The sequence below is a fragment of the Notolepis coatsorum genome (assembly GCF_963971535.1).
Source record: "Notolepis coatsorum genome assembly, chromosome: 6".
NCBI classification, from domain to species: Eukaryota; Metazoa; Chordata; class Actinopteri; order Aulopiformes; family Paralepididae; genus Notolepis; species Notolepis coatsorum.
The window spans coordinates 183,015,017-183,038,157 of record NC_140170.1 but is presented as its reverse complement, the minus strand read 5'-3'; the positions used below and the strand labels follow the sequence as shown (position 1 = coordinate 183,038,157).

Genomic DNA, 23,141 nt, shown 5'->3' with positions numbered 1-23,141 from the left:
TTAGCAATAATAATTAGCTAAAATAACTGGATGCAACACCATGGCTTGAGTCGAGTGGAAACGGATCTCTGACGAGCTTTTAAAAGTGAAAGTAAATAAAAACACAAGGTACAACTGAAGGCTAAACACGGGGTCCTCCTCCAATGGTCCACGAAACCAGATCGATATAGGCGCGCTTGATTTCCATCAGAGGCCAGCTGAGGTTTGGAGTGTTGCGGAGAATTTCATTCTGTTCTGCTCGTTCTGCGTTTTAACACCAGCCTCATTTCTTAATATGGGTGACGTCACGCGGACGGGTGCGAATGCTCACTCCACAAAACAGGTATCTTTTAAAGTACAGTCTGAACGTCTTGTCTCGCAGGCCGTACACAATAGGACTGACGAGGCGTGGCAGGATCTGTATAAGGATATAGCTGGTGAAGCGCGTAGCCAAGGACTGTTGAGGGAAAATATACAACAGGACTTTTTCAAACATAGGTCACACATAGTTTAGCATACACAACAGCAGCTGAAAGCCATGGAGGAGGATAGTGTTCCTGGCCTTCTTAGCATCTAAGCTAGCCGCCTTGGCAGCAAACAGAATCCTGAAGTAAGTGTAGAAGAGAACGAGCCAAACAAAGATCAGGCACAGGCTGTGGGAGACATCTCTCTTCTTGAGACTGTAGGGGTTCCGGAACACGTTGTCCCTGTAACATAAGATTCTGGAATGGAAGAAATCCAGAGGTTCCGTGGCCAAAAGTAGGAAGAGGTCCGGCAGGATGGAGACGGCGCTCGTCATCCAGATGGAACCGATCAGAACGTACGTTCTCTTGACCGTGCAGATCTGAGGATGGCGGAGGGGGAGGCAGATGGCGATGTAGCACTCTACCGCCATGCCGGCCAGGTTGAGCGGAGTGTTGAGCGTGGTGAAGATGGCCGTCAGCAGCAGGAGGCAGCAGAAGGAGACGTTAATGGACACGGCGTAGCTGATGACGTGGAGGAGGCCGGCGATAAACAGCTGCATCAAATCGTTGGCCACCAGGTGGATGTACAGGATGTACCGAGGGTTCACACTGAAGATCTGGACAGGAGGGATATGAGGAGGGAGTAGAAAAGAATGTAATTGAATGACATCCGATAATACAAATATCCTTTCCTCTGTGGGACAAAACCCAGCCTAGGAACTCCAACCTAGAACAGAGGCACAAGCGTTAAACATCTAAATGTTTTTACCAGTCAACTTGAGCTTTAGACTGTATCACTGTATCTTAGCAAGTTATTATATGAACGGTAAAGGGACTGCATTTATATATAGCTTTTATCCAAAGCTCTTTAGAACTTATGCCTCACATTCACTCACACATTCACTCACACACCGACGGCGGAGGCAACCATGCAAGGTGCCAACCTTCTCATCGGGAGCAGTTAGGGGTTCAGTATCTTGCTCAAGGACACTCTGACACGCTCCCAGGAGGAGCTGGAATCAAACCAGGAACCTTCCAATCACCAGAAGACTGCTCTACCTCCTGAGCTACTGTCGCCCCGTCATACAGTATAAACATGGGGAAGAAGTCGTTTTCGTACCTATCTGTATTGTCAACGAATCATGATGACGCCAGGTAGCACATTTATTTTGAAAGTCTGACTTAGAAAAGAGGTTTCATAACAACGGGACTAAGTATGTATAAGTAAGAATTAAGTGTGGCTGCCATGTTTATGTAATAAAAAATAGAGGTCACGGAATGTTTGTGTAGTTCTATCATCCAACATGGCTGCCTGTATAGCAGCCACTGTTTTGTACATGGCAATGGAAGAGGCATCGGTTGCCATCTGCAAAACAATGGTCGCTATAAGTTGATATATCTCAACAAAAACATCATCATTTGGTGTCTTATTACTGGATTTTGTAAACAAGTCGCAGTAGAACAGTAATATCATGTAAAGAATGAAGAAACATCATTAACTGGTTTGCTTGCCTCAAAGGTAAAGGCTACATGTTTAAAATTACATTTCAAATTAATTAATTGGGGTCCTCTGGAGTGTAATAATAAAACAACATGTATTTGGCCAACGTGTCATTATTGGAAATCTGATATATTGTCAGTTGTTCGACACAAAGCAGATCCAGATGATGTGCTGTTCAGTAAAAGAGATTAAACACTTTTGACGGTATTTATTATAAAAAGTGAACAAGCAAAGTATTATAAAAAGTGAATAAGCAAAGTATTATAAAAAGTGAATAAGCAAAGTATTATAAAAAGTGAATAAGCAAGGTACAATTGAAATCTAGTTGGTACAACCGGCCGGTCGTGTATAAAAAGAAAATGCAGTCAAGTCATTGTGTCAGTCTAGTCCATCCGTCCAGTCAATGTCCAGCAGTCTCGTCCGTCCAGTCCCATCGAAGTCAAAGCAGAGAAGAAGTGAAGTCCCCCTCCTCCCTTATCCTAGTGTTTTTATTGGTCCCCCAATAGTCCAGTGTGTATGTGGTCTTCGTCTTGAGTGCACGTCGTGTGTCTTGTGTATTGGTCAGCCTGTATGTCTGCCGTGCATGAGTGCGTGGTACGCACATTTACGTGCACACAGGCACGTGCACACATAGAGGCCAAGGGGTGCCTGAGCACCTGCCTTTTTGATCCTCATCAAAAAAGTGCCCTTTTTGAAAAAAAAAAATAAATAAATGTTTTTTTTTTTTTTTTTTTTTTTTACCGTTACGCATATAGACTGCCCTTCCAACTGAAAAAATTTCAGGATAGAATCAAAATATTAGGTAAAGAGAGAGAGATGCCCCATATTCCATTGCAGTTTGCACGGCCTCCTCAGTGTGCCTCTCCGCAGACCTATATATTTTATGCATAGCGTGGGTGGTGATGATGATGATGATGATAGAAACCGCTGTTGAAAGCTGGTATTACACTCATTGAGGGACACGAAGAATTCAAGTCCGATGGGATTTGGGAACCTCAAATACAAATCAGGATTGGAATAAAAAATGCATTTATATTAAACAATACAGAATATACAGCACTTCTTGGGGTCTGTAGGGTAAGTACTTATTCCCTCCCCCCTGAACATTTATGGAGATGTATGGGCCTTTTAAGTCAGTGATAAAAGTGTCTTTCAAGGATAAGTGAGCTCCTGCACTGATTATTATAGTTCAATATTCAATATTTGATCACCAAAAACCCCCAAAAAGCATAAAAAGGGGGCCCCCCGCCCGAAAAGGGCCCTTAAAAATCGCGCTTGCGCGCTACGCGCACTCGTTTAATATATACACACAAGTGTAGTGCCCTTTTCAGCCTTTGAGCACCTGCCCCTCTAAAGTCCTGTGCACGTCCCTGCGTGCACATATGTGCGTGTCTGTGTCTTTATCGATAACGATCTGTGATTAATGGAGACTGTGGTATGTTGACCAGTACCCGCCCGGGGTCTTATAATCCCTTGGGCGGTCGTATATTAGTGACTTGTGCCATTTTGTGACAATGAGTTGAATTATTTGATCTGGCTAATCTGGTGAGATCTCTCACCCAAGGTTCTAATGGACTTTAAGTGGATACACTGATTGTGATCTGGTCCGGAGTTTTGCCAGATGTGGCAGTATCCATCGTGGAGTCAATGTGTGTTTGTGTGTGTGTTGAGAGTGTGTGTGTGTATGTGTGTGTGTGACAGTGTCCAGCGTGTAGTCAATGTGTGTGTGTGTGTGTGTTGAGAGTGTGTGAGTGAGGGGGGGTGTGCTGTGTAGACTCGTAAGCCTATTTATGTGTCTCCTGGATATGGAGTATTGCTACGTGGCCTATGTGCTGTGTCTTAATTCAGTAATTATTTAACAGGGGCCACAAAATATCATCGCGGGCCGCGAGTTTGAGACCCCTGGTATAAACATCTTTGTTGGTCTGGAGTGCTGTCACCTACCAAAACTCGTTCGAATGATCGGCTTGTGCTCAGGGTGCCTCGAGTTCGGTCTGAGCTTGGAAAATCTGCCTTCTCCTACGATGCTCCATACACATGGAATACCCTGCAAAAGACTCTAAAGCTCGGAACATTCCCGTCATTCATGGAGTTTAAAGGCATTGCACTTGACCTATGTACTGAATCATGTAATTGTTTTTAATCCATCATTGTAGTAATTGTAATTCATTGTAATTATTAACTGTTATGATATTTGTGTCCTTTGTTAACTCGTCATCACTGTAAATGAGGGAAACCTCAGTGCTTTCACGAGTATAAATAAAGGTTTGAAATGAAATGAAAATTGTACATCACACTGCATTCAAACTATTTATATTTCCCCCCTACGCCAACAGTAGTAATATTAATCTGAGAGGCGCACACAACGACACCAGCGGGCGGCTGGCATCCCCCAGGTATCTGGCTTCCCTTGCGCCATCTGCGGACGGGTGTGCGGCTCAAGGATCAGACTCAACGCCCACAAGAAGTGGCACCAGCGCCAGCGTCGCTGAACCCCCCCCATCCCTGGAGCAAGCGTCATCATTGAACACGATGGACAGCTAAGATGGTGTGTGTGTGTACATACACATGTACGTTTGCCTTTGTCTGTGTGTGCACGTGTCTGTGAGCCGTGTGTGAACACATCCATCTCATTAGCTGTGAACGGGGGGTAAAGTTACAGCTCTGCAGAGGAAAGTGAAGTAGGTGAAGTGAAGATGAAGCCACTGGAATGGTCCCAGTTCTTGTCACTCTTTTTCTTTATTCTTCTTTATTCCACCGATTTTGCAAACACTTTGCAACACGTAAGCGTTCGCGCCCCATACACGTGAAAGGTATCAAAACGAGCGGCTTGCCTATGGCAACACCGGTCTCCGAACTCGTAAAGTTTCACCGCACCGTCTGGCTACGAATCGACTTTAAACTGTAACATTTCAGAAATGCATGCAATTTAGAGTGCGAGATCCACCGATTTTGCAAACACTTTGCAACACGTAAGCGTTCGCGCCCCATACACGTGAAAGGTATCAAAACGAGCGGCTTGGCTATGGCAACAGCGGTCTCCGAACTCGTAAAGTTTCACCGCACCGTCTGGCTACGAATCGACTTTAAACGGTAAAATTACGGTCCCATTGGGAATGCATTGCAATTTAGAGTGTAGCAGCTGAAATAATCTTTTTTCCCCTACCTTGGGTGAATTGCGAGTGTGATCTCAATTTTGGACGTAGAAATAAAACAAACACATCAAAACGATGACACGGCTGTCAGCCCGCTCACAAAAGAAAAATAAATGGAATTGGACATTTCTATCTCAACTGACGACCATTTGTTTGAAGGTTCTCCTCCCCATTGACCGCCATGCAATCGCACTCTAGAAATCAAATTTTTCACACTATTTTTTAGCCTTCTGTTCCGATCGCAGAAGGAGTGCCACAATATCGCACGAATGCCACAATTATCGCACACAACCCTTCGCCTACTCGTTGTAGTGCTCTTGTGCGAGTCACAACGCTTCATCTCTTATAGTTTTCTTTTAATCAACGTGACAATGCAGTCATGTAAAGAAAATTCAGAATATGCAAGTCATTGTGCTCATGGCTGATTGGTTCAGGCTTAACAGCTGTGAGGCTCAGGGCTCATGGCTCAGCTGACCTGCCAATGACATCATCCACTTAACCCATCATTGCCCATCACTGTGTTGCAGTACTGAATTGCTGGACAGCGCCCTCTGTCTTGCGGGTTGTGTCTTGCGGGTTGTGTCATTGTACTCAGTAGGGATATCCTCTTTCATTTTTCATTGGTTGATGTTGACCACCTTTCATTGGTCGATGTTGACCACTCCCCCGATCCTTAGACCACGCCCCCTTAGGCCACACCCCCTCAGTGTATCTCTTGAACCGTTTGTCGTAGAGACTTGCGGATTGTGCCATTGGTCGATGTTGACCACCTTTCATTGGTCGATGTTGACCACTCCCCCGATCCTTAGACCACGCCCCCTTATACCACACCCCCTCAGTGTATCTCTTGAACCGTTTGTCGTAGAGACTTGCGGATTGTGCCATTGTACTTGGTGTAATAGTGTAATAGTGTGTAATAGTGTAATAGTGTAATAGTGTGTAATAGTGTAATAGTGTAATAGTGTGTAATAGTGTAATAGTGTAATATTGTGTAATAGTGTAATAGTGTGTAATAGTGTAATAGTGTAATAGTGTGTAATAGTGTAATAGTGTAATCGTGTAATAGTGTAATAGTGTGTAATAGTGTAATAGTGTAATAGTGTAATAGTGTAATAGTGTGTAATAGTGTAATAGTGTAATAGTGTGTAATAGTGTAATAGTGTGTAATAGTGTGTAATAGTGTAATAATCCCCCTCCACCCTCTCCTCTGACATAATATCCGCTCTACCTTTGAGTGACACCTTCTCTGCTCTCCCCACAGAGATGGCAACCTCCACCCTCCTCTCAGCCCTTGCAACCTCCTTCGACAAGCTCTGTCCCCTCGTTGAGAAACCTGCCCGCCGTTCCCCACCCAGTCCATGGCTGACGGATGCAGTGAGAGAACAAAGACAGGTCCTGAGAGCGGCTGAGAGGAAGTATAGAAAGTCACGCCTCACTGCTGACATCGACACATATCACAACCTCTTGTTAACATTCTCCAAAACCATTACTAATGCCAAAGCTTCTTTCTTTCACCATAGGATCGAGGCCTCTGCCAAGAATCTTCGCAAACTGCATGCTACCATGTCCTCCCTCCTCACTCCCCCCCCCACCTCCTCCTCCCTCATCTTTTTCTGCCGAAGACTTTGCGATCTTCTTTGAGGAAAAAGTGGAGAACATCCGCAGCTCCTTCTCCCAACCCCCACCCATTCCAAACGCTGAATCGAGAACCTCATCCTTCACTCTGTCATCTTTCTCTCCCATTACAGAAGCCGAGACCCTGACACTGGTAACGTCGAACCGTCCGACTACATGCCAGCTGGACCAGCTACCCTCCCCACTCCTCCAGACCATAGCACCGGACATCCTCCCATTCCTAACTGCAACCATCAACTCCTCACTCAACTCGGGGGTGGTCCCCACCTCCCTAAAACAAGCCAGAGTCACGCCCCTCATAAAAAAACCAACCCTGAACCCCACCGTCATAGCCAACTATTGCCCTGTCTCTCTTCTCTCCTTCCTTTCTAAAACACTTGAACGTGCTGTATCCAACCAACTTACTGCTTATCTCTTACAGAATGACCTCCTAGACCCCAATCAGTCTGGCTTCCGGACTGGCCACTCCACAGAAACGGCCCTCATTGCGGTCACAGAGGCACTTCACTTAGCAAAAGCGAAAGGCCTCTCCTCTGTCCTGATTCTCCTAGATCTATCTGCAGCCTTCGACACAGTCAACCATCAGATCCTCCTCGCGGCCCTCGCAGGAATGGGAGTGGCTGGATCTGCGCTGACATGGCTGACATCATACCTCAATGACCGCTCCTACCAAGTGTCATGGAGAGGGACTCTGTCGGCCACCCGCCCCCCTCCGGACGGGTGTCCCCCAGGGCTCGGTCCTAGGACCCCTTCTCTTCTCCCTCTACACTAAATCACTGGGTAACATTATCACATCTCATGGCTTCTCATATCATTGTTATGCCGATGATACTCAACTCTTCCTCTCCTTCCCTCCCTCAGATATCCACGTCTCTGAGCGGATCTCGGCCTGTCTGTCCGACATCTCCGCCTGGATGACGACCAACCACCTCAAACTGAACCTAAGCAAAACAGAATTGCTCCACCTGCCGGCCAAATCCTCCCCCCTGACCGACCTCTCCATCACAGTCGAGAATGCAGCTGTGACCGCGTCGCCGACCGCCAAGAACCTTGGTGTTGTCCTCGACGACCAGTTGAACTTCTCTGCTCACATCGCAGCGACAACCAGAACCTGCAGATTCCTCCTGAGCAACGTCAGAAGGATACGCCCCTTCCTGACAAAAGAAGCCACCCAACTCCTCGTCCAATCAACAGTCATCTCCCGCCTCGACTACTGCAACGCACTGCTAGCTGGCCTCCCGGCCACTGCCACCAAGCCTCTTCAACTCATTCAAAATGCAGCGGCCCGCCTGATCTCAAACCTACCGAAGTCAGCCCATGTCACCCCACTTCTTAGGGACCTGCACTGGCTCCCCATTGCTGCACGTATCCGCTTCAAGGCCCTCGACCTAGCATACCGTGCGGCAAAGGGAACCGCTCCCGCCTACCTCCGGTCAATGGTCTCTAACTACACACCCTCAAGACCCCTACGCTCTGCGTCTTCTGGCCGCCTCAGATCTACTCCTATCCAAGCTCCCGGAGGGTCATCAAAGAGAAGCCGCCTATTCTCAGTCCTTGCCCCACAATGGTGGAATGAACTACCCATCCCAGTTAGGACAGCCGAATCCCGTCCAATCTTTCGCCGTCGACTAAAGACTCACTTCTTCAACCATTATCTGAAATGATAAAAAAAAAAAAAAAAAATCTAACCCCGACTAACCTTAATGTCATGCACTTGTCCTAATAAACTAACCTACACTGTAACACGCAACACTTTGATGAACATTGTTACTCAGCTGATAGAGTTATACCCTTCTTGCTGTCTTGTCGCACAGAACTTGTAAGTCGCTTTGGATAAAAGCGTCAGCTAAATGACTAAATGTAAATGTAAAAATAGTGTGTAATAGTGTAATAGTGTGTAATAGTGTGTAATAGTGTAATATTGTGTAATAGTGTAATATTGTAATAGTGTAATAGTGTAATAGTGTAATAGTGTGTAATAGTGTAATAGTGTAATAGTGTGTAATAGTGTAATAGTGTGTAATAGTGTGTAATAGTGTAATAGTGTGTAATAGTGTAATAGTGTGTAATAGTGTAATAGTGTGTAATAGTGTAATAGTGTAATAGTGTAATAGTGTGTAATAGTGTAATAGTGTAATAGTGTGTAATAGTGTAATAGTGTGTAATAGTGTGTAATAGTGTGTAATAGTGTGTAATAGTGTAATAGTGTAATAGTGTGTAATAGTGTGTAATAGTGTAATAGTGTAATAGTGTGTAATAGTGTGTAATAGTGTAATAGTGTGTAATAGTGTGTAATAGTGTAATAGTGTGTAATAGTGTAATAGTGTGTAATAGTGTAATAGTGTGTAATAGTGTAATAGTGTAATAGTGTGTAATAGTGTAATAGTGTGTAATAGTGTAATAGTGTAATAGTGTGTAATAGTGTGTAATAGTGTAATAGTGTGTAATAGTGTAATAGTGTGTAATAGTGTAATAGTGTAATAGTGTCTAATAGTGTAATAGTGTAATAGTGTGTAATAGTGTGTAATAGTGTGTAATAGTGTAATAGTGTGTAATAGTGTAATAGTATGTAATAGTGTAATAGTGTAATAGTGTGTAATAGTGTAATAGTGTGTAATAGTGTGTAATAGTGTAATAGTGTGTAATAGTGTAATAGTGTGTAATAGTGTAATAGTGTTATAGTGTGTAATAGTGTAATAGTGTTATAGTGTGTAATAGTGTAATAGTGTAATAGTGTGTAATAGTATGTAATAGTGTAATAGTGTGTAATAGTGTAATAGTGTAATAGTGTGTAATAGTGTAATAGTGTGTAATAGTGTAATAGTGTGTAATAGTGTAATAGTGTGTAATAGTGTGTACTAGTGTAATAGTGTGTAATAGTGTAATAGTGTAATAGTGTGTAATAGTGTATTAGTGTGTAATAGTGTGTAATAGTGTGTAATAGTGTAATAGTGTGTAATAGTGTAATAGTGTGTAATAGTGTAATAGTGTGTAATAGTGTAATAGTGTAATAGTGTGTAATAGTGTGTAATAGTGTAATAGTGCTATGCGACTTGCGGGTTGTGTCATTGCACTCAGTAGGGATATCCTCTTTCATTGGTCTATGTTGACCACTCCCCCGATCCTTAGGCCGCGCCCCCTTTTTGTATCCTTTGAACCGTTTGTCATAGAGACTCGCGAGAGACCCTCTCCCCCGTTGGCCGGCGGTGCACAGTCGTCACCCACACTTTCACAATTTCCCCTGCGCGGAATTGTCTAGTTATTATTATTATTATTGTGCAGCATCTAGGGGCCGATGTCTTGACCTCTGTGATGTAGATACTCAATAAGCCAATCCGCATGAAGAGGCAGAAGGTAAACAGGAAATGATGTGTTACTTACTTGTGAACAGTTTGTCCCAATTTTCACCAAATGTGACAAATAACCTGTGAAGTCTTTAATCATCTGGCCTCACGGTGGCGCTGTTCTCACACAACTAAAGAAGTGAACTACTCCTCAACAGCTTGATTTGATTTGATTTGTGACCTTGGATTCCAGAGGATTGCAAATGCACCTAAAGGCATTACTTAAATCACTTATTTCCAAAGTGGTCCTCGATGGGAAACAAAAACACAATAAAAAGATATTACAACAAGACATAAAATAAATGTCGTACCCTGCACTACACTAAGAGAAACTGGAAAACATTTTATAATCTCCAATCCTACACTTCTTCCCAAAGAAGCGCCTTTGTTAAAAAAAAAAAAGGCTTTAGTCTGGCTTTACTTGATGTGCAGAGGCAGGCTGTTCCATAAGGAGATACCGGTGTAGAAAAAAATACTTTCTGGCCGTCTTACTCTTAAAGGAATACTCCAACATTTTGGGAAATTAGCTTATTTAACATCTTCCCTGGAGTTAGACAAGAAGATACATACCTTTTTTGTCTCTGTGCATGCATTAGGCTTAGGGAACAGTCGCTCCGTTAGCGTAGCTTAGCTTCATCACTGGAAGTGGGGCAGAGTTAGAGCCTGACGTTCCCTACAGTGCCCTACAGTCACGAAATACACTCCAAATACATCTCCAAAACGTTCCTGTAAACATGTTGTGACCTGTGTATTTACCACGTGGAGAAATAAAAAATTATTGAATTCGACGATTACGTTTTCTAAGCAAATATACTCGGAACAATTTTTTGCCTAACCACTTCGTCTCTGGGCGCAGTCAGTGATTTCCACGTGAAGCCGTGTTTGTTGACATTCTCATTCATTCAAAGGATCGGAACCGATTGAAGTTTATGGATACCATGACTTAAAATCCTCTTACCTTGACGATTAAAAGCCTCCCCAATTTAGAAAACAGTATTCCAATGGCTGGTCTTGATAGACTGCTAGCTAACGGAGCTAACCGGACACTAAAGCTAACCGGACACAGATTATATTGTCAGCCCTGGCCGAGGAGATTCGTTCTCTGGCGGCGAAGCAGGCCATCGTCGTGGTCCCATGGGAGGACGCGATGAGCGGCGTTTACTCCCCATATTCTCTGGTGCCCGAGAAATGGGGGGGGGGGGTGAGACCCATACTGGACCTGTCCCATGGAAGGTTCAGAATGTTGACCGTCACCCACCTGTTAAGCGCTGTCAGGTGGGGGACTGGTTCACCTCCATAGACCTGAAGGATGCGTATTCACATCCCGATCTTCCCTCCTAGGACATACCTACGCTTCCTTTTTCAGGGCTTAGCGTATGTGTACCAGAGGCTGCCGTTTGGCTACTCTCTGGCTCCTCGCATCTTCACCAAGTGCGTGGAGACCGCGCTGGGGCCTCTGCGTCGTCAGGGGATACGAATTGTATTCTACCCTGGACCACGTTCTGGTCCTCGGCCGGTCAGAGAAGATCGCCAGGTCTCATACCAGGCAGCTGGTGGAATTCCTCACCAGCCTGGGTTTTGCTGTAGACTGGAACAAGAGTGCTCCTCTTCCCAGTCAACGGGTGGAGTACTTAGGCTTATTTCTAAGCTCAAGGTCTATATGGGCATCCCTCTCGGAGCGGCGGCGGGAGGATATTCTCGGCGCGCTCGGGAGGTTCCATCCTGGCAGGACGGTTACGTCGCTGACCGTGATACGCCTGCGCGGTATTATGGCATCTGCTCAAGCTGTGGTCCCTCTTGGCCTCCTCTTCATGAGGAGGATACAGAGGTAGGTTTTTCAGTGTGAAAATAGACCCTGTGAGAGTCAAGTGGAAGCTGCTGAAGGTTCCCATGTCAGTACTGGGGGACCTCGCCCCCTGGGGGGGGCCTGGGGCCCTCACCAGCGGGGTCCCCATGGGCAGCAGGCTGTCACACGTCACGGTCTTCACCGACGCCTCCCTCACGGGAATGGGGGGGGGACGTGTCGGACCGACGCAGTAGGGGGCAGCTGGCAAGGACCATGCTGCCCGGTCTGCACTACATATCAATGTGTTGGAATTGAAGGCAGTGCTTCTAGTCCTCGGACAGCTCGGCCATCATGTGATGGGCGAGCATGTTCTGATCAGGACGGACAGCACGACATCTGCGTCGTATGTCAACAGACAGGGAAGAGTACGCTCCCCCCGTCTCCACCGGGCGGCGGCCGATTCGGTCCGTGGCCGCCCGGGATTCTGTACGCGTTCCCCCCCATACACCTGATAGCTCAGCTGTTGGGGCGGGTACGTCTGGAGCGCGGGACTTTGGTCCTGATCGCGCCGGACCGGGGCATGGCTGTGTGGTTCCCGGCCCTGATTCAGCGCTTGGTGGCCCCGCCGTGGCCTGTTCCGTGGTCACCGCGGGCCCTCTCTCAGGCACACGGAACTCTGTTCTGCCTCCTGTTCCGGGGCAGCCCCTAATGGCTTGGCTGCTGAAAGGGTGAATCTGGTGGGGATGCGTCTCGTGGGACGTTTCCTGCTTGGCGCACGGCGTCTCAAGCCTGTGGAACATTCTCTGTCTCCGAGTCGGGACCTCCAACTGTTCTGGAAAGGCTGTTGGGGGCCCCGTTTGAGCCTCTTGAGCAGGCGCCGTTGGATCATCGGTCTTACGACCGCGTTCCTTTGGTCATCACCTCCGCTGAATGCGTGGGTGAGCCGTGTGCTCTCTTGGTGCGGTCGGAGTACCTGTCTATTTGGGCCGATAGCAGGCGACTCTGTGGCCTGATCCGGCCTTCGTGCCAAGGAATATCTGGAGCTCTTATCGCTCCAGGGATATTGTGCTTCAGGCATTTCGCCCTCCTCCTCACGCTAGTGAGTTGGAGGCGAGCCTTCACCTGTCGTGTCCTGTCCGTGCACTGAAGGTTTACCTTAGTCACACGCGGGATCTCAGGGCTTCCGATCAACTGTTGTTTGTTACGGTGGCCCTCGCGCGGGTAAGGCGCTGTCCGAGCAGCACCTGTCACATTGGTTGTGCGAGGGCATTGCCCTTTGCTACACATTGGCTGGACGGGTTCCCCCCGGGGGTGTCAGGGCGCACTCCACTCGTGGTGTGGCGGCCTCTGCTGCCCTGTTGGGGGGGGCCTTGGTGGAGGACATCTGCGTTGCGGCCTCCTGGTCCTCCCCAAGTCCTTTCGTTAGGTTTTACCTCATGAACATGATTGGGGGTTCTGTCTCCCAGGCAGTCCTGAGGTCCGGGACCTCTCCTGCATCCCGCCATCAGGTGGGCTAGCAGGAGTGTGTGGGTGTGGACCGCAGAGTGCTGTGTCACACGTGGTACCGCTTGCGCTGTGAGTTCTGGGGTGCCTGGTTCCCCTTTTTCGCACATAGGTTGTAGTTGACTGCCTCCCCCCCTTCATTAGGACGGGCGGGTGGACGGGACTCCCCTCCTCCCTGACAGGGGCTTACGGGCCCTCAGGGGGTGCATTTGACGTGGCCACGCGTCCGCTCTGCCTTTTATCTCAGAAGGCGAGACGTGATTGCCAGTATGAGATATAACATAAGGTTATCCTATAACCCTAGTTATATGAATACTGGCTGAGCGTCTAGCTCTTCAGCGCCCTGAGGTCCCTTGGATGTTTTCCGCGTATGGAATTCGAACTTGGAAGGGTGTAAGCGTGACCACTTCCTGCCTATTGTAGAGGCACGTGTGGGAGTGGCGTGGTCACGTGCAGGTGGGTGCATGTGTTTGGTTTCCACGGGCACAATAGGTGCTGGCGATAATGATATCTCAGAAGGCAGAGCGAGACGCTCAGCCAGTATTCATATAACTAGGGTTATAGGATAACCTTCAGTTATGCTGCTCTGATTAAAGGTTAGGTTAAAGTGGTATCTGGTCCAGTTGTGCTGCTCTGATTATGTCCTCTTGAAGTTGACAGGCTTCAAATGTGAAAGTATATAATCTTCATACATTTTTGCCAAGTTTTCTATGCAAAATCTTTTTCTTCAAAGTAACTAGTAATTGATGGGTTCAGATAAATGTAGTCGAGTAAAAAGTACAATATTTCCTTTGAATGAATTATTGGGTGGAGTAAAAGTATAAAGTTCCCTAAAATGAAAATACTCATGTAAAGTACAAGTAGCTCGAAGATTTTACTTAAAAGTGCTTAGTTACTTTCCAGCATTGAGTAAAATTATTAGATTCAACAACTGTCTACACATCTCATCATTCCTGCATTACTACAATATCATTATTATTATCATTATTAAAATGTTTATATTATTAATTATCAATATTATTATGTATAGTACTATTTAGGTTTATAGGCCAAATCGGGCCATTTATTAACACACAGTTAGTGTGGAGGTGTCCACCTTTACTCAAGTATGTTTCTAGCCACAGTAAATCCAGCAAAAAATATGTATTAAAATGTTTTTAATAAATGCTTAAGGAGATAAGATAATGGTCATTCAATAGAAAAAATTTGTGGCAAACATGGAATAAAATCTTCAACCAAATCAGACAATATATTAACCATCTGAGTCCAGAATTGTTCAACTCCTGGACATTCACAGAGTGTGCCTAACCTTTTCATACATAAGGGAATTAATACCATTTGAAGTTGACAACATTTTCTTGGTGTTAAATACAATCTGTGTATCAATTTGTAGTGAATGAACTGGTGATTATAATTGCGAGATGTTATGGACATGTTGTTCCATACTCTCTTCCAATCCATATTTCCACAACATTTTAGATCTATGTTCCATGTTGTTTTAATCCCAAAATACGTGTTTGATACATGTTTATTTATTTATTTTTATAAATATCAGACACAAATCCTTTGCGGAGATTGGAAGTGACTATTGGAAGTGACTATTTCAACTCATGGGTGGATAGGGAAAGTATCCTTCCATAAGTATGCATGGTGTGTAACTGTAAAGAAAAGAAGAAAGAGACCATAAGCATATTTAAGTTAGTCCCTTATTGTTCATAATGTCTGAAAGAATGTTACCACAGTTTTGCCATTGCTGAAAAACAATAGGTTCATGTCCTTTAAGCCAAATATTATTTCTGAATATTGGAGTGTTCATATACCAATAATTATAGAATTTACATAATTGTTCTGCATGTATCCATATTCAGACAGCATGACCGCTCACAACTGGACGTGCATGGTCACTCATCAGAGCGGCTTGTCAAATGATGCTCGCCGGATATTTCGTCCTGTAACTCGAGACCGAAGCACGCTTATATATGCCACATAGGTTGAGTGTGGTGACGATCGAAAGGCGGCAAATTCAACTTTTCAACAATGTATTCGGTCATCAAAAAAGCAGCTCGGAGCCGACAGACGGGGGCAAAGTGCCGTGCCGTGTGCGAAAGTGCGTGACGGCCGCGCCGTCCGATGCTTAACACAATGGGGACGAACAACGGATATCTCCGTGTTTCGATTCCACCCGTTGCTATTATCCGTCGCTATTATCCGCTATCGCAATAATGCAGTGTGCCCTGTGGCTGAACGGTGGACTATTTTTTTTTACTTTCAATGGAGTTTTATGTTAGCTCGATTCTGGATCTGCAGCCTGTAGCTTGGATTACGTTTAGCATTGCAGATTTCACTATGCAATAAGGGGATTTATCATCAGCCAATGGACATATCGATCTACCAGATGGCAACCGATAACAGGAAATGCAGGAAATGCTCGGGGGGATCCCACCGGCCCACGGTAAGATCTTTTTCACGTAAAGTACATCCCGATCGGGCCTTGTTTTGATAGCCATCCATCCGATCGGCCTATGTGGCTAGTTAGACGAACACGGTTATTGGTAATCAATAATAAGAAACAACGTCCCCCGCCCCCCCTTTCATGCATACATGCTTGAGGATCGTGCCGATCATATGCAGTTTGAGTTTTAACTGTAGCATCTGTGAAAACGGAAATGCCATTGGATATAACGTTAGCAGCTATTAGCCCTATATCTAGCCTTCCAGAAAATATACTAGACCAAATCCCGTATAACGCTTATATTCATGGCGCTATAAAATGAGAAGGTATCGATAATTTTTTTTTTCTTTAAGCCATTTTGAAGGGACGGTTTATGGACTCAATTGACAATGAGAATGGACAGATAGCAATACTATAAAGTATAGATTTAGCTCTACAAACAGCCCCACGTCTGTTTACATTTCCCGGTCCTCTAGAGATTTATTAGACTCATCCCAGTGGCCGCCAATGTGTTAAGAGGTTAAAGTAATCTACTATTACTATCTACGTGTTTCCAGAAATGGCTCAATGAAATGATCACAATCATACAGATGGAGAGGATCCGCTATTACAGATCCAAAGAGCACAACAGGTTTTCGGACATATGGAGCCCATTCATTGACTATCTGAAGGACAAATAATTGCACTCTGCAGAGACTCACCCCTGTATATCATGTTTGACCTGCACCTTGTAACACCTGGCTATACAACACACTTTAATGCTTTGAGTTAAGTCACACTGTTATTTTATTTTCCTGTCTGGCAGTCCGTTTAGTTTTTTTTTAGTTTTGTTATGTCTGTTTATTTTTGTTCTGTCTCCTCCTTTTTGTTTGTCTGTTCTTGTCTAGTAAACTGAGAAATAAAGTATTTAAAAAAAAAAAAAGTAATCTACTATTTGTTTTTCCACTGTTTTGTGGTCTTGTTTAAAAAAAAGTCTTTGTGAAGCTGTTACATGTGGGGTCTGTGTGTGCCTTGATCAAGCGTTCCCAGTGTGATGTGTTATGTCTAGCTGTAGTTCCCTGTCCTGGTTTTGTAGTCCTTATCGTTTTCCCTTCCAGGTGTACCCATTTGTAATCAACCCAGGTGTGTCTCGTCTCGTCATTCCCTCATGTATAAGTATTCTGTCTTCCCCTGTGTCTGACGCTGATCCTGTCTGTGTAGTATGTGTTCTTGTCTGTCGTTACTTTAGTTTATTCTTCATTTCATTCACGGTAATTATTTCATAAAATATTTATTATAAAACTACTTTGACTGCCGTCTCCTTTGTTGTGTTGCATTGACTCGACATCGAGCTTAAAGAATGTCAATGACAACGTAACAGAAGCACTTTGTGGCTGGTCTGTGAAAGGTGCTATACTAAACTAAAGTTGACTTACTTACTTACTTACTTTTAAATGTAACAGAGGTTATATTTCTTACGATCAAAACTAGTCTGAGCCTAAACACATGGGTACATGGGAGGCCATTAACCTCTTAATGTTCGGTGCCCCTCACCTCGTGGCACTTTGCACTCGTCTGCCGGCTCCAAGATCATCTCCTGATCATTCAATACATTGTTGGAAAGTTAAACTTCCCGCCGCTCGATCGTCACCACACTCTATATTGAGTGCTTCGGGTCTCGAGTTACAAGACGAAATATCCAGCGAGCGTCATTTGACAAGCCGTTCTGACGAGTGACCACATCCGGTTGTAAACGGTCCTGAACTGACCAGTCACCGCTGATGGCGAAAATTATTGGCCGCCGTTGTAGCCAAGAAGGGGACAGAAGAAGACCAATAAGTTATTTGTTTTGACTCGCACGTCTGATTGAATGGAATTAAGCGGACGGCCATTTGGGATAATCACGCTGAATTATTGCGGTATACACACATTACAAAAACCTTTGTAAAACACACATTTTCCGTGGGATTTTTGTAAACTTTGGACCTGTATGACTATAAGACTTCAGGCTATGGTACCGTTATGTTTTCCAGCTCCTACCTCTCAGTAGGAACCCAAAAACAGGCATCTGGCAACAAATTAACACAAAAGTAAGGAGCAAATATTTTATTTCAGTGTGTTCAAACCTCTGTTTCTCTATTACATTAGCACTCAAAGTGATTTTTATTTATTGAATTAGCAACTTCAGAATGTTACTTTTCAAAAGAGACCAGACTCATGCATGTGCTATAAGTATAAAGTATAATAAATCGCAAATTACTTTGGGTATGCAATTGACAGACGTTTTATGCAAAATGTGCCCGACTGTTAAGGGGGTTAAAAAAGATACAGATCCAGTTATACTAGACAAGCTTAGCCTTATCTTGTGTGTACTGGTAGCAATTTAATCTAGAAGAACACTTCTAGATAATAATAATAATAATAATAATAATAATAATAATAATAATAATAATAATAATAATAATAATAATAATAATAATAATAATAATAATAATAATAATAATAATAATAATAATAATAAAATAATAATAATAATAATAATTGTATTTATATAGCACCATTCATACAGATTGCGGCTCAAAGTGCTTTACACAAGAAAACGAAATAAAAGGATACAAAAATACATTAAAGTGATACAAAATGGTAATATAGTAAAAATACAAAAATAAGACAATAACATAAGACAATACAAAATAACAAATTAAATAACAATAGACTGAAAAGTAAAATAGTTAAAATAATAATAGCAAAATTAGACAGTAAACAATAAGAACAAATAAAATAACAGTAAAATAAGACATACGAAAATAACAACATAAAATAATGATACAAATTATAATCAAATATGTAAGTAAAAATGATAGAAATAAAGAAAGTTAAATAATAAAATAAAGATAAAAATGTATTTAAAAGCTAGTTTAAAAAGGTACGTTTTTCCATACTTTACTAGCCAATACTAGCCATTATTTATACTGTGGAAAATGTACATAGCAAACAAACATTATACGTTTTTGGATTGGGGTTAGGGTTAGGGATTGGATTTTTACATCAGTCCCCATTTCTTAACACAGTGACATTGTTCAGACGGGTGCGCATGCTCACTCCACAAAAGAGGTATCTCTTCAGGTACTGTCTGAACATCTTGTCTCGTAGTCCGTAGACAATAGGACTGATGAGGCGCGGCAGGATCTGTGTAAGGATATAGTTGGTGAAGCGTATGGCCAGAAACTGTTGAGGGAAAATATACAACAGGACTTCTTCAAACATAGGTCGCACATAGGTGAGCATACACAACAGCAGCTGAAAGCCATGGAGGAGGATAGTGTTCCTGGCCTTCTTAGCATCTAAGCTAGCCGCCTTGGCAGCAAACAGAATCCTGAAGTAGGTGTAGAAGATAACGAGCCAAACAAAGATCAGGCACAGGATGTGGGATGTTTCCCGCTTCTTGAGACTATAGTCGCTCCGGAACACATAGTCCCTTGCACAGAAGATTCTGGTATGGAAGAACTCCACAGGTTCCGTGGCCAAAAGTAGGAAGAGGTCCGGCAGGATGGAGATTATGCTCGCCGTCCAGATCAAACCGATCAGAAGGTACGTTCTCTTGACCGTGCAGATCTGAGGATGGCGGAGGGGGAGGCAGACGGCGACGTAGCACTCCGCCGCCATGCCGGCCAGGTTGAGCGGAGTGTTTTGCGTGGTGAAGATGGCCACCAGCAGCAGGAGGCAGCAGAAGGAGACGTTGATGGTGAACACAGCGTAGCTGATGACATGGAGGAGGCTGGTGAGAAACAGCTGCATCAAATCGTTGGCCACCAAGTGGATGAACAGGATGTAACGAGGGTTCACACTGAAGATCTGGACAGGAGGGTTGGAGAGGAGAGGAGAGGAGAGGAGAGGAGAGGGGAGTAGAAAAGAAAGTAATTTTGAACCCAGGACTCTTACAATCCGTTCCTCTCATCCACCCAAGGACTCTTGGACAATGTTCCTCTGCTGCCATCCTGTGGCCTGTTGCCGTCATTGTCTGTATTCATGTTCCATCTGTCATGTCTAGTCTCTGTGTTGTGCATTAGTCTGCTCCCTGTCTTAATGTCACTTCCTGTGTTCCTGCTATCTGCAATGTTCCCCTGCCTAGTCTAGTGTCCTCCCCAGTCTGTATCTGTTGTTATTTAGTCTGTACCTCCCCAGCTCTTGCCCCTTGTAATCAGTGTCTGTATATATTCCTGCCTGTCCCATGTTTTCCCCGTGGCGTCATTGTTGCATGCTCCGTGAATCCTGTTCTGTTTACCCAGTCCGTCCGTGAAGCTCCCTGTGTTGCTCGTAGCCTGAATCCTGTTCCGTGTTTTCCAGTATCCTGCTCCGTTTGCTCTGTACCCTGTCTTCCGTGTTTCCCCGTGTACCTTGCCTGTGTCAAGCTCCCTGTCTATCGTGTACCCGGTTGCTATTCCTGCCGTTCGCAGAATTCCCCTTTGTTTCCAGTGATAGTACGTTTATTCTAGTGTTCCCTGTTTTTGTCGCTCTCCTTTCTTTTCATGTCCCAGTCCGTTTTCTAGTCAGGTTTCATTCGTAGTCTGTGTCACGTTTCCCCCCGAGCCAGCTTGGCTGTGCCGCTACTCTGTTTGTTCCTCTGTGCCTTGTAACGTTACTCTGTTTACTACAAGTAAAAGCCCTTTTCACTGCCACCATCGCTTCCTGCCTCGTTCCTCTGTCCAGCGCTTGAGCCCTACTCACCGCTCCCCACCACAACACTGTAACAAGGATCTCGTCGCTGTGAGGCAACAGTGCTAACGACTGAGCCACTGCGGCGGTGCCCTGTGCATGTTGCATTGTGCCAGTGTTGTAGTCGAGTCACTAAACCTCGAGTCCGAGTCTCGAGTCCCGGGTGTTCGAGTCTGAGTCCAAATCTGATTCACCAAAGAAGAGCCTGAGTCGAGTCCTGGTCGAGTCCCCATTACCCTTGTCCGAGTCCGTGTCCAAGTCCAAGTCATTTCAAAATGACAAAGCGCACGATTCGGGGCGTCTCTTTAGGCATCTTAAGTGTACCTCCCCTCCCCCCTCCCCCATGCTGCTATGATGCCTGAATTTCCCCAAGGGGATCAATAAAGGAATATCTTATCTTATCTTAAAACATACATTTTCCGTGGGATCTTTATAAACTTTATAAACTTTGGACCTACTGAACACTGCCACAGAACACTGAACTCTCCACACACAAGCACACATGAGCACACACACCACACGCACGCTGTACACGCTCGCACACTAGCAGCCACTTTAACATGAGCAAGCACACACTCATGCTGCACACGCCCACACTTATGGCCACAAAGGAAAGGTCACTTTAAAAATAGTATAGCAACAGTAACAGTGTATTGCACTACCAAAAGACCTAGCATGTCCTCCATGCTCTGTAAATAACGTATGTACAAATACCGAGATGCCCCACTATGTTACCTGTTTATTGCACAATGTTGTTTTATTGGATTCTATTATATGTTGGACTACTGTATTGCACATCGTTGCGGGCAAGACCACCCGCATTTCATTGTATACTTGTATGCCGTGACAAATAAAACCCTTGACTTGACTTGACGTGAATCTGCATGTAGGTGGCACACACGTGTCTGCCCTTGCATCAATCAATCAATCAATCAATCAAATTTATTTATATAGCACGTTTAAACATGACGCTTGTCAACCAAAGTGCTTCACATAGCTAAGCTAAGAACAAAGAAAAGTATAAAATAAACAGAAAAAAAAACAATCAACGGATAGACAAAGGAAAAACAGAACAACACGTCAACAAGTACGGCAACAGTCAAAGTGAGTCAGGGAAGGCCAGGCGATATAGGTGGGTTTTGAGTTTTGATTTAAACAATGGTACGGTATTAATATAGCCATCGATATCTTATGGCATGGTATGATTTTACCCATTCAGTCACCCATTCACACACTGACGGCAGAGGCGACCGTGCAAGGTGCCAATCTGCTCATCAGGAGCAGTTAGGGGTTAAGTGTCTTGCTCAGGGACACTTTGAAACGCTGCCCGGGAGGAGCAGGAAACGAACCGGGAGGAGCGGGAATTTAACCGGGAACCTCTGGATTCCCAGATGACTGCTCTACCTCCTGAGCCACTGTCATGGTAATCTAGAGGTTTCCGGTTCAATTCTTCCTGGGCAGCGTGTCGAAGTGTCCTTGAGCAAGAAACGTAACCCCTAACAGCTCCCGATGAGCGGGTTGGCACCTTGCATGGTCGCCTCTGCCCGTCGGTGTGTGAATGTGTGAGTGAATGGGTAAAATGTGAGGAAATAATTGTAAAGCGCTTTGGATAAAATAACTATACTTAGTATTTCTGTGTAAGATTATAGACAACATTTGATTGAATCCTCCCTCATTGCTTCCTTTCTCTATTGCAGATAAAGAGAGATAACTGACCTGGTGTTTGTTGAAGGTGTGGATCAGGGTAGCGTTGACGTAGTTGATGGAGATGCAGAGAGCCACGACGATCACATTCTTGGTCACCACCATGGTGAACGTGTCCCTGACATGCACGAATGAACTGGCATTCCCACCGAAGGATGATACGTTCATGTCTCGATTGCTATAGGAATCAAATCAAATGTATTTGTATAGCCTGAAATTACAAGGTAAATGCCCCATGGGCTGTACAAGCATCACAATAAATCAAGAAAACCACCATAAAATCCAAATATGTGACACTCCCAGACATTCCCCAATGAAGATGAGGAACAACTCACTAAAAACCTAGCAATAGGAAAAAAAAGAAAAGCACCACTGGCAATGTGGAGGAGAGAAACCTCAGATGGGCAGTTCAAAGGGGATCCCGGTAATAATATAGTGTTGCTATGGATGATAGATGGGTGGAGAAATAAAACAGGCAAATAGTTGGTATGTATGTGTACATATACATGTAATAAAACACATTCCACTGCAATTCCTTCTGCAATATACCTTAAACATCAATGGACGATATGCAATGAAATGACATTGGCAATCCCCTTAGGGGCCCCATGTAAACAAATAATTATAAAAAAAAATTCTGGTTAAAAACGAAAATATATAAAAAAGTGGTTGCCTAGTGGAGATTTAGGATTATGTGGATTATTTAGGTATGTGAAGCTATGACATGAGCTATATACGTTGCTGCCGATAAAAACTGTGTTGCACATTGCATTTTACACACTGCTAAAATGTGCATATTGCTCATTGCACATCACACAACATACTTTTTTTGGAACTGTACATAGCCCTTTTGTAATAAAAAAATGTATATAGTATAATATCTACATACTGATCTGCACTGCACACTTTTTAGAACTGTATAT

The 23,141-nt window shown here is 44.3% G+C and overlaps 1 protein-coding gene and 1 pseudogene across 2 annotated transcripts; both read right to left on the bottom strand.

The window, feature by feature from the left end:
- Window positions 1–262: 262 nt before the first annotated feature.
- Window positions 263–3,581, bottom strand: LOC311229875 (odorant receptor 131-2-like; annotated as a pseudogene). Its single transcript has 2 exons — window positions 3,534–3,581; window positions 263–1,060 (listed from the first exon to the last, which is right to left on the bottom strand). The product of its transcript is annotated as an odorant receptor 131-2-like (transcript).
- Window positions 3,582–18,846: 15,265 nt separating this feature from the next.
- Window positions 18,847–22,323, bottom strand: LOC311229874 (odorant receptor 131-2-like; the record flags this gene model as incomplete). The annotated part of the gene is made up of 2 exons (XM_084315945.1): window positions 18,847–19,653; window positions 22,231–22,323. The coding sequence occupies 2 exons, from the start codon at window positions 22,321–22,323 to the stop codon at window positions 18,847–18,849; spliced, it is 900 nt and encodes a 299-aa protein (XP_084172071.1).
- Between the last annotated feature and the right edge of the window lie 818 nt (window positions 22,324–23,141).